The sequence below is a fragment of the mitochondrial genome of Manihot esculenta, assembly GCF_001659605.2.
Source record: "Manihot esculenta mitochondrion, complete genome".
NCBI classification, from domain to species: domain Eukaryota; kingdom Viridiplantae; phylum Streptophyta; class Magnoliopsida; order Malpighiales; family Euphorbiaceae; genus Manihot; species Manihot esculenta.
The window spans coordinates 15,001-27,500 of record NC_045136.1 but is presented as its reverse complement, the minus strand read 5'-3'; the positions used below and the strand labels follow the sequence as shown (position 1 = coordinate 27,500).

The following is a 12,500-nucleotide window of genomic DNA, read 5'->3' as shown; positions in this document are numbered from 1 at the left end:
GACCATCCCGGAGCAAATAAACCTTATTTCGACGGTAACTTGCTTAAAGCAAAGCAAACTAATCTCGTTACTGAGTGAGGAAAAGAAGCTCTGGCAAGAGGTTCATCGCATGAGTTTCGGTCCTTCAAGGACCAATAATCGACAGGCGAATAAAAAGTCACAAAGGACTAACCTCGGGACCTTGGGACCAAGACCACTCGGGTCAATCTCTCTTCTCTGCCGAGCAAATCTAATCTTAAGCAAAGGATTCCCCATTCTTTCTTTCTGAAAGTCGGAATCATTGCCCGAAAGCAAGGGTCTCTTTCTTAGCCCGCTTTCTTCTTTTTCTTTCCCTTTCTGCTCCTCATCTATTGGCCCACTCGCTTTCCTATATGGTAGTCCGTCTTCTCCCGGCTTTCCTAGCCAAAGAAAAGAGCTTCGGTTTGTAACTTGATTGCTTGGGCAGACTGGCTTGTCCCCCATCCCCTGATAGTTAGCGCCCCGTAAGGGAAGAAGAAGGGTGATTTTACATGAAATTGATGCCCTAATGAGAAGACCTCCAGCTTTAGAAGACTTGGTTACCAATTTCTTTATAGGCTTCGGCTGATGATTCCACTGCCCCTTTCGTCTCGAGCAATCTCGCCTTACCGGCTCACTTATGATAACCTTTTTTACTCTTTTTTCTCATTGGAAAAGAATTTCTTTATCTTCCTTACCGGTCCCACGCTTAGGTTAGGCCCTGTCCGGATGAAGATGAGGTTTTTCCTAAAGGAATAGAACTGGTCGACGGGAGACTTTCTCCATAGCTAGCAGATCTTTTTACGACTAGCTTACTAGAAAACCGGGCATTTCGCGCATCGATCAGCACGATGCTCTATATCAATCCCTTTTCTTGCTCAAAGCCTTTAGAGGCTGGAAATTTCTTATTATATAAGTAGTGGGCATCTTCCTTTCCTTGGCTTACTTCTCCGATCCTAATCTAATTGTTAAAGGAAGCTTTTTAACAATCACTCTAACTGTTGAAAGATTGAAAGCTTTCTTCCTTATCTGCCCGGGAACTCTTCCTCTTAGCACAGAGAAGCTTTCTTGGCGGTCGCTCCACTCTAAATTAGGTATTCCCAACCCCCGTCCCAACAGAAAGTGAAATGGCATGCTTCCTCTTCGTATCTTAACTGGACAACCATAAATATCTCCCAAGGCAAGCAGCTTTCTTTACTCCAGTCTTTATGTCTGTATCCCTCTCCCAAGAGTATCAGTCACTGGATAAGGCAAAAGGGATATCTTCCAGCAAGCCAGTTCAAGATGTATTTTGAATATATAGCTTTTTTACTGCCTATAATCATACTCGCATAACATAACTTTTATTTATCTCCCACTGGATCAAAGGTAGAAGGAATTCAACTAAGACTGGAAGACTAGACAAATTACCTGGGAATTGGCACTCTTTTTCCCTTGAATAGAGCAACTATCAAAGCCAAAGCAAAGCAGCTTTATCAACTTCCCCGGCTTCTCTTAAGACTATATTCTCATCCCCCGAAGGCTTACTTATCCTGCATTACTTGAAGAATAAATCCTGATCTGATGGACTATCAGTCTCAGGGAGACAAGGAGTGGACCTGGCTTGTTCACTTGCTGACCTAGGCCTCTTAGATGTATAAAATAAGATGATAAAACTTCTTGTTTAAAGTCGAAAGATTGGAACTCGATGTAAGCCAACAGCGGCTCAATCTGCAGGGAAAGAGATTCCAATTTTGACTGCTAGCAGAACTGGCACTGCAACAAGCTCGGCTGCACCGAAAAAGAGGCAACTAAAACTCCTCCAAGTTGGCCTGACAACAAGGGTAATTGGCTCCAACTCCATCGAATCACTCGGCTGAATCAAAAAATATGGAAGGCCCTAGGATTGAAACTATAACTTGATTATCCACTGTAAAGTGCAGTAGCACTCGCTCGCAAGGACCCCTAAGAAAAAGAAATGTATCTCTTACTAGCCCTACCCAGGAAAGAATAGGAACTATGCTAAGAAGGGGTCTTCTTTTGGCTATATAATATCCTGCTTTCGCACTAGCTTTCTCCTACTCGCCTAGGAAGGACTTCTCACTCGAAATGCGCAGGAGATTTTAAGATAACTGCTTTGTATGAAGCAGGGGATGGAAGATCCGGGACAGGATCGGATGGAAACCAATGGTTGGTATCGAAAAAGACTAGATGGGCGGAGTGAAGAAAGTAGATGCCTAGGACTTCTAGAAAAAGGTATGACTGAAGGATTGCTCTTGCCTGCTCGGAAAGTAAGGAAGAAACTCGTAGTCCTCCATAAAGGAAAGATCCTATAATTGTACAGGTAGACACCCTTTCCTATCCCTGGTAAGATTGCTATTCAAGCTATCTAAGGTAGGCCTTTAGATAAGATTTCATGGTAAGAGTTCAAAAATAAAAGACTTCTCTGGCCTATAGACTCTAATTACCTGGAGTGTAATAAAATAGCGTCTTACTGAAGGCCAACTATCAACTCTGCCTTAGCCACCTTGGACTAGGGACTGCAACGGGAACTGCATCAATCCCACATCGGGGCTTACCCTAAGACTCCAACCCTTAGCACTGATTGTCTTTCGATTTTCTTCGAATCATAGGGGAACCTAACAAAGTGAGGCCAAACTGGTGAGCCTTTTATCAAAAAAGTTTATAGCACTGCTCCTGAACGTTTAGCGTCTTTTACCGGTTCCGGTACTGGAAAGAGGAGATTCTTATTTGCTATACGCAATTGCTCCTCTTGGCCTCTCTCCACAGTAAGTCATCACTCAGTGGTGACGTGCTGTGCAGGGAAGGTGTACTCGGGTCAGACCTTTAGTAGATATGCTATCCTAAGGGATGACGTGTCTGCTGACACGAAGGTAGCTGAGGTTTACCGCAACGCCCTAAAGACTTAAGGGTTGAGATATCCATGTCTAAACCTTTAGTGTCTTATGAAGGCTCAGCGGAGTTCGTGAGGTGCTTTCGGTGTAGGATCTGACCGTGGATTTCTCCCGGTCTCCGTCCGAAACCCCTGAACTCTCACCATCCTCTTTGGCGCAATGGCCTTATATAAAATAAATTGATGGGTCTAGCACCTTAGATTACATGGTGCAGGGTTCAAAGTACTATACTATCTCGGGTTTCCAGCGCTCTTTCTTGTCGTGTAAACGACTAGAGAGCGCCTGGTCTAAACCTTAGATACCATTTGAACCGTGGTTGGACCGCACGCTGCCTCTTAACCCGCATCCGTGCACTTTATCTCATTAAGGATATTGCGTGTGGCGCGTGGTTGGATGTGCTAGCGGCTCAAATACGATCGATGGTATTATATCGTCGCTTTTGACCCGTGTGTCCATATCCAGGACTCCTTTGATGCTCTTGTCGTCGCTCGTCACTAGAAAGTGAAGAGTGCAGACTCACGTTAGATCCGTCTAGGGTCTATTGTGATGTCTATACGATGAGGTATCAAAGAGAGGTCCGTCTTCTAGGTTTATCCTTGAGGACAGTAGGTTGACTCATCCCGTCACCCTGCTTGGAGGGATCTCCGGTACTGAGTTCCTTGTGTTCGCTCATAGGATTAACCACCCTTGAGCGAGAGCTAGTCATAAAGACGAGCTCCTAGCCATCAGCCATAAGACTATGGGCATCAAGAAAGCATCGAAGCTTGGAATGCTAGCAGACCCAAAAGCTAGCACGGAATAGGGAGCATTGCGCCTTAGCCGACTTCCAAGGCTTGTTAGGCTTGGCCTGATAGAAGGAATGCGGACGGAGAGCATTCAGCTATGCTATTACACCAACTTCAAGGGAAAGACGCCTGATCACCTACTTAGAAGACTTCCAAAGATGGAGACAAAGAAGAAGAAGAATTAGATCGCGAAGTGACCCATCGGAACTGCACTAACAAAAGAAAAGGCTGCTTCAGAGGGATTAGGGCTTTCCTCAAAGCAAAGGCCGATAGGATAGGCTTTGACTCATCAGTTTTAGGCCTTAGGCGAGAGGCCGATGGTGATACAAAAGGAAGAAGAAAACCATTCCCCTCCCTGCCAACAACAAAGAACAAAGACTTGATGCGGAAAAGCTCTGAGACTAAAACGGGAGGAAATGCCAATTTAAAAAAAGGATCAAGCAAAAAACTTACTAAAGGCTACGGATCCAACTCGATCCACATTCACTCAACAAGGTCAGGCCCTCAACGAATAAAGAGGAATCAGAAATTTTTTCAGGAGAGCAGGGGCACATTCAAAAGCAAAAGCTGCCAAGCCGCTTACCTTACTAGCACGATACCGAAATGGGCCTACAACCCCAAAGAAGATTCACTCGCTTCATCACTTTTTTTATTATAAGAAGACATTTCAAACTACTCAAGCGAAAGAAGGAAGAGCATTTTTCTCGTGAAGGGGGACAGGCCCGGGAGAAAGTGAACTAATTGAGTGAGGCAAGAACGAAAAATCAGGACTTTCTTGAGGTGAGGAGTTTACAATTCTCAAGGCAAAGAAAATGGACACTTAGCCGCCAATGGTGATCCACCTGGAACCCTCGCTAAAACCTTACGCGGATTCTCAATCAATCAAAGAAGCAAGTACCCCTCTCAAAAGGATTGCAACGACGGAGATATTGGTTCAAATCCAATTCGTGAGCGGAAGAAAGGCAGCTAATCCTTAATCCGGAAAGCAGCTAGAGCGGTTCCCGGCAACACCATCCGCCCAGCCGGTAGCCTAACTAAAATCAATCCTCTTCGACGGTTTTCTCATTCTCGGAAAGCGGCGATCATACCCGGCAGTCAGCCTTTATATAAGTTGTTCCCCGCTCCGCTTCTACAGTCCGGTTTTGACTCTTTAGTTCTTTCCGGTCTAGCTATTGGAGCTATTGTTCTTCCTGGCATGCCGGATAGGCGATTCCATAAGCGGTTTCGGCTAGTTAGTTCTTTTCGGCTTGAAAGCACGTCTTTCATCAAAGCTGTTCGTTCCCCTCTTCCAAGAGCGAGCTAAGCCCTGCCCTAAGGCCAAGGGCGTAAGTGAGCGGTAGCCATGTGGTCTAGCTCTTCGGCTGTGCTGTTCTGGGCTAGTATACGATCAGGACTTCGATCCCACGCGTCACAGCCGTCAGCCTAAAAGTCAATCCTAGCTTCCTGCTTAGAAAGAGCAACCCTGCCTTTGATTCCCGCCTAAACTAAGAAGAAACCCTCACTCTGAAGCACCAGCTTTTATTCCGGAGTTAACTTATAGCTTAGCTCTTTCCGGTTATCAAAGCAGCGAGCGTGACGGTGAATCCTTAACTTAATCCGGAGTTGCTAGCTTCTGTAGCTTAAGCAGGACAGGAAGGTACTAAAATACCAGGAAATGAAGATACCATCCCAACTTCCTCATCAGGAAAGGATGTTTCACCAGGACAGGAAATCCTCCCAATCCAGTCTTTTCAGGAAGTATTCGTAATTGGACTATTTACATTCTTCTCTCTCCCACTCTTAGATAGCGAGGGATCAACAAGTAGCTCCCCGAGTTCCTCGTATTAGGGAACGTCTTCGACGGTGTAGCTAGTCGACGGTTCGTTGTTCCCTTGTTGCCGCGGCGATCGGTAGCACGTCAAGAAAGAACTCTCCTTCTTCGCTTCGCTTCGGATCGCTTCGCTTTCCCGCCAAACTTAAAAAACTAACCCTGGCTTTGAAGTTCCTTGTTTTGAAAGGGAGGGATCAAGTAGTTCCCAGGAGTAAGCGAGCGGGCAAGCCGATTATGAATTGAAAGTAAGATTTGGCTTTGACTCAAATCCTAGCTTTTCAGCTACTTCTTAAGCCGTTGCTGCTTCCGGAACTCCCGGGGACGTTGTTGTATTTATTGTCGACTGTAATTCCTGCATGTGAGGGTTTCCCTGCAGCTAAGCCATTTCGACTGTTGAATTCGAGTTCCCACTCTTAGAAAGCGAGGGATAGCTGCCATGCCAGTAGTTCCTCTGATTAGCTTTCCCGCCTAAAAACTAATTCCTCAGCCGGTGCTGCTAAGCTCAAAGTAAGGATATCACTCGCCGGTTCTTGTTCCCGGATCGATGAACCCGTCTATCCTAGCTTCGCAGCTACTGCTTTTATTCCTAAGTTAGCACCCGGCTCTTTCAGGTTTGACAGCAGTTGTAGCCACCGCAGGTCTTTCCTCGGGGAGGGCGAAGTGAGCGTCTGTTGTTGGCGGCATCCTAACCAAAAGAACTAGCCCTTTCCTTGCTTCCTGCTTTTAGAGAGGACGAAGAAAGTAGCTCTTGTAGTTAAGAGTTGATTCGTTGTTGCGGTGTAGCTTTTGAGTGAAAAGTAGCTCTTAGAGACGAGAGGGATAATAAAGTAGCTTAAGCCGCTTCTTCCGCTCTTCCTTCTTAAGCCGGTGTAGCTATTGCAGCTAAGAAAGTAGTTCTTAGAATGAGTGGAATAATTCCTGCTTAGAATTCAGCTAATGCAGCTTAGAACGAAGCTAATCCTTAATCCGTTGCTGCTCAAAGCTTAGAGAGGAGCCGGCTAGTCCCATCTACGAATAACAGGAAATCCAACAAAGGAAGATGCCATACCATGAAAGGAAGGTACTACCCTAAAAGTACTTCCCTACCTGGAAATCTTGCTTGCTCTTAGAGTTGAATTAGAGTTCAGACTGTAAATCAATCCTTGCTTCGAATCACCTTGACTTGAGGAAGAGTGGAAAGGAAGTATGAAAGTGACGGTCTTGTTCCCCGCTTTCAAAGCAGTTATGCTTCGGATGCTTCGAGCCTCTTTGAGTGAGAATCTCTTAGCCAGCTAGCCCTAAGACCAGTGCTAAGTCCTTCTTTTGATAAGGCAAAATAAAATGGAAAAAAGGGACAGGGGAAAGAAGCGGCGAGATAAAGCTTTGTGTAGCTCTTTCCTTTTCTTTTAATCCAGCGGGTCTCTTTCTTTGAAAGCCTTGAAGCGCAAGTCAAGCTCTTGTATTTCCATTTCCTCACGCTAATCTTCCCTTATGGGAGGTCAGTAAAGCGAGCAAGTCTCTTAGTTATCCCAAGGAGTCAAGGTGGGTCAAGGGCTAAAGCAGGCCAATTAAATTATTGAGCAAGTGGTGAGTTATCGTACTTAGGAAAGTAGGGATTTTAGGCAATCCAGCCCATCTAATTATAGTGCGAGTTCTCTTAATGTAGGGCAAGCAAGTAGACAAGACTCGGGCAAGGAGACAGGATCGGGTAGGTCAAGGTCAGGGGGCACGGAATTTGGCAGGCAAGTTTTCATGCAGAAGCATTTCACGAAAAACGAAAGGTCGAATTTCATTTAATGTCCAGACAATTCAAATTTCAGTCATACTTTCTATTGATATAATTGCAGTGGAAGTTGCAGGCCTTTTTCTTTTTTATCTAATAATCTTAGTTGGTATTACTTGACAAGTTTGTTATGGAATATGGTATGAATATCCTCTTTCTTTTATATATTAGATATAATCTTTCTTTATCAAGACTTTAGAATAGCATATAGTTCCGGCCTATACATAGAATAGGTTGAAGCAGGACATTTGCTTTCATATGTATTTAAAAGATTGTACAGAAGGCATTCGAAGGTTGGCTTCTGCCCAATCTTGGGGAGCCTGTGTAGGGATTCAGTCCCTTCTAAACGTCTTTCTTTCACGTCGGATTTCCTCGTTCGTCTGTGGAGGACCCCGTTTTCGAAGGTCACTGGGACGGTGTGGATGCTTTCTTTTCTTTGTGTATACAGGCGGCTCATTAAATTGGAGCAACCCGCCTAAACACTGTCGGCGATTCATACTACCGTCGAGCAAATAGCATGTAAGGTAGAGGGGGCTGGGAAACAAGAAGAAAGTCCTTTCCCTATTTGTATTGTAAGAAGAGAAAAAAGCGAAAGCCGTTTTCTTGCTGGCCTTGGTTTGCGCAAAATGCAGGATCTTAATGACGCTTGTCTGCTAAAGTTGACTTGGCGAGCTCAATCGAGATCTACGCTTTGGGCCCGGTGAATGAAAGAAAGCTACTTTAGAAGGTTTCCTCTATGGTATCCTCCCCTCTCCCAAAAAGGATCTTGTCTATGGAGGAAGATGAGGCAGCTGGCTCCTTACATTACATACAGTTGGCTAGGCTAGAGGAGAAGGTCGGAGTTCACACCTGCTTGAATATGGATAGAAATCCCTGTAGTTAAGTGAGCCGAAGGGCAGAACAGATAGGTCTTAGTGTAAGGCATGGCTTGAAGGCTAGATCTAGTATGAAGCTAAGAAGGAGCTGTGTAAGTATGAGCTGTGATAGGAAGGAATTCTTTCTTTTCTGCTATCCCTTCTCTTCTTCCTTAGTAGCGGAGAAGACGGTAGATACTAGAAGGAGGAGTGAAAACTACTTGACTTCTTAAGAAAGAAAGAGTCTCAACCACTTCTCTTGAAGAATTTTTATAAAAGTGGTTTCTGGTTTCTCTATTGACTCTACTTACCACTTATGTTGATGCAATTGACTAATCCAACTCATCAGAAAAGGTGGTGGAGTAATGTTAATGGTTCTTATAAGGGAGTGAGTGACCCATCCCTGGGGCAGGAACGGTCTAACAATCAGCCAAGAAGGAGGGCTGTGTGCACCAAGCAAGCAAGGTAAGTTTATAACTCCCTTTATTAAAATGATCAGAAATCTTAGACTGTGAAAGAAAGAATACGATGTTCTGAGAATAGGGTGAAAACGAATTCGGTGTTTAAAAGTAACAATGAAAGTAGTGATGTTAGCCCTTAGGGTTCGGGTTCAAGCTATCATACCTTTGTGCTTTCAAGCCTGTATGCTGTCAGTCTCTATGTAAGCATGAAGTCAGCATTCATTAGTAAGACAATAGTAATAGTAATTGGATGGTTAATTACTTATATAAAGATAGGGCTTTCATTGCCTCCACAGAGTACAACATCCATAGTTAGTTTTTTCCCTAGTCTAAAGGGAGTGAAGTACGCATTCAATACGCACGGGTAATTCCTTTATTCAGAGTTTCGGCTCGATTGACGGATTATTTTACTGGAGATAACTACTAGACCTTCTTGGAAAAACATAGAAAAAGTCTACCTTTCTCCTAGCGGGTATATTCCCAACCAGAATCAAGAAGAGCAGATGAAGCAATTCTAATAATCAGCTAAAGCTGAGCCCAGGGTTGCTCTTTCTCTCTTTCAATCCGAACCAGCATCCGCCGAACTAACATATCTAGTTTATTCCGAACCAATAGCTCCCGCCCCAAAAGAAAAAGGCAGGACCCAAAAGTGCAATGCTTTTTTTATCTCCTTTGCCCACCAACAGCCCTTAGCCACATAGATTCGTGAGAAAGGACGGGAGGGACGGAAAGTCGAGCTTTTTCCTTTTTCTTTGCTAGGTAATCAACAAAAAAGAATGGATTAAGGTGATAGAGTGTTACAGGGGCATCGGAATTGAAAAAGTGCTCTTTTTCGTCAGCAAATTTCGCTCATCAAGTTCTTCTTTGATCTTCCGCTGGTAGCGACACCACAATATTCATCCATTTGGGATCATAGCGCTCGATGTTGAATCGACCATTCGATAGCGCTTGCCTTTGCATTTCCATTTTCCTTAGCCTTCGCATTTCCATTTTCCATTTTCCTTTCCGGCGGAATGGAAGCCTTTTGAGAGGACGGAATGGAAGAAAAGTAATGAAACCTGCGATGGCTACTGAATAACCTCCCTTGATTTTCTTAATAATAATGCCTTTGACCTTTTTCGTTTGCCAAATCTTTATCACTTCCATCCAAGCTCGGATTTGTCTGAATCTTCGTGGAAGAAGAAGCAGTTCACCAGCCGCTACATCTGTGGATCCCACCAAATCATTAAACCTGGCGGCTGCTCGCTCTTTGATCATTGATTCACCGGACACTAGATCGATGAATAATCTCTCCAAAATATGCACTTTGATCTTTGATTTACCGGCAGCATTATTCTTAAAAAACCAGGCAGCAGCATTATTCTTAAAAAACCAGGCGACATCATTATTATTATACCTGGCGCCTGCTCGCACTTTGATCTTTGATTTACCCAGGGATCCCACTTTATTCTCAAACCTGGTGGCTCGGTTATTTTCTGACTCTCCTGTAAGCTCATCTTGCATACAAATTCTGGGTGTCCCAAGTCCTGCATCCAACAAGAACATTTCCCCCCTTAAGCGTAAGACTGAAGATTGTAAGGCGTTACCTCTACGTAAGGAAAAACAAGAATTTGATCTTGGAAATGATCGACTCAAATAGATGTTCGTCATAAGCTTTTTATTGACTCCTTTTCCTCCTCTTCCTATTGATCAGAAACATCCAGCAGCTTAGCGCCAGTAGCTTACTACTTACTATAAGTAATTTCCATAGTGAAATTTCTCACTCTATCCTTTATCGAAGAAAGTGAGGCGGTATTCGGTCATACTTCCTTTCTTCTTATTCGAAGGTTCTTTCTCTTCCCACATCCTCTTCTCAAGCAGCAATAGATTCGACCGGAAGGAAGAAAGCGTTTACCTACGTTCCGTTCGCGCGTAATTCCATAGATCCATTAGATCAGTAGCTAGTCTAGGCTAGCAGCTTCAACTCATAGATAACTACCCGTGGATCACTTTACTATAAGACCAGGAGCAAGGTAAAGATAGTTCTTACTCGTCCGTTAAGTATGTAACTTTTTCTAAGGAAGGCAAGAAAGTGCAGATTCATTACCGAAACAAATCTTAGAGATTCACCTCTTGGATAGGTGGTCGAAGTATGATGACAAGTCAGAAATTACCTACGCTGACTACTGCCCTCGCAAAAGTCTTATTTTCCTTCATTGAAAGCCCACATCTGCCTCAAATCAAAAGGGCTCGAGAAGGCTTGGGCAGGAACATTCTTGTTTTCCAGGCAGGAATAAGAGCAGGCGGTAAGTAAGGCAATTCCTCGATTCATTAACGTGCAAGAGAAAGCGATCCACAAGAGGGTTCGTTCATCTAAGACTTACCCACTATCGGCTTCAAGCAACTATCGATGTAGGCTGATAATCTATTGTATAAGGGTTTACTATGTGTTTGAGAATTTTTTTACAATATCGTTTCGACTTTTTCGGGAAAACCGGTTTTCGGGTATCTAGGCATGGTTTATGCCATGATCAGTATAGGTGTTCTTGGATTTCTTGTTTGGGCTCATCATATGTTTACTGTGGGCTTAGACGTTGATACCCGTGCCTACTTCACCGCAGCTGCCAATATATCTCGTGGTAACAAAAATGTATTGTTATGGGGTATATCAAGATTCAGTTTCCGGTTCATATTTAATCGACCAATCTTTCCTAATTCACTAAAGGTGGAAAAGAAAGGTGTAGGTGGGCATATCCATGTTTGGGCACTTCACATGATGGGTCTTCCTCTTGCAATCGAGAGAGGCAAATAGGCGGAAATAGGTTCGTGTTCCGCTTCCAAAGTAAGTCGTCTTTGCCCAAGTGTGAACTGCAGACGACTCTCCAGTGATTCCATTCCTTCAACAGCAGTTAGGCCTACAACCTTGAGACATTCTTGGTCCCAGCTAAACAAGCTTTATATGGGTTTCCAATTGAAATCCAGGCACTGTTCTTTTTCGCACTGAGGTGTGCAAAGCAGATGCTAAACCCGGAAAGCGACGGCAAGGAATTGATTGAACGGATTGATAAGCGGATCACAGCTCTTAGCTACCACATCCGGAACTACTATTGGCTGGATTTCACACAACTGAATATCATATACCGCTAAAAGACTGAGAAAGACTCCCACACTGCTGTCAATAATTTCAATGTCATCCCAGAGTCTATCCCTAATTGGGTGTTTGATTTCATGCCTTTAAGATGAGGTTGGTTATCTGATGGACAATGTCAGCCCAGCTCGCATGGACTTTCGATGGTTCTTAGTTGGAAACTGCATCGCCATTTTGAGTTGCTTAGTGACACGTGAACAGGCAACAGCGATCATGGATCTGATTGAGGAACGATGGGAGGACTTGATTGGAGAGATGCCGTTGAAGATTACATACCCGGCACTGGATTTGATCCTAAGAACACGAGGTGGAGTTACTACAATGTCGGGTCTTGGCCAGGTGAGTGTCACAGTCACCCCTAGCATACAATATCATGACAGTTTTTTTACTGGCACCTGTTTTATCTTCCAACAAAGATATAGTGAAGTTTTTCCTGTGCATTAATTTAAAATTATACCTGCTTATCTAACCGTCATCCTGGCTTCGAAGATTCAGTTCAACCTTTTCTTTTTTTTTTGTTTTTATTTACCCCCTAGGTACTGAACTAAATGGGCTTTCAAAAAAACCGACATAAATAGTCAAGGTCGACGAAGTGAGGTTTGTTCTTTGGCTTTACCACTAACTGAAAGGTAAGCATGACTCCTTAATTGAATGAATGACAATAATCTGTTGAGCTTGGGTTTGGTGTCGCCCCAATCCCTGGGTCTGGTTGTGTAGTTGATGAGCTCCCGAACTAGTGAATTGAATGGAATGATTCCTCTCCCTTGGTTGCCTTCACTGCCTGTGAATCCCTTCTCTTTTTTTTCTATT

General features: G+C 43.9%; 1 protein-coding gene across 1 annotated transcript; it reads right to left on the bottom strand.

Annotated features, from left to right (window-relative positions):
- Positions 1-9,415: 9,415 nt before the first annotated feature.
- On the bottom strand, positions 9,416-10,108 carry rps1 (ribosomal protein S1). The gene has a single exon. The coding sequence runs from the start codon at positions 10,106-10,108 to the stop codon at positions 9,416-9,418; it is 693 nt and encodes a 230-aa protein (YP_009709916.1).
- Between the last annotated feature and the right edge of the window lie 2,392 nt (positions 10,109-12,500).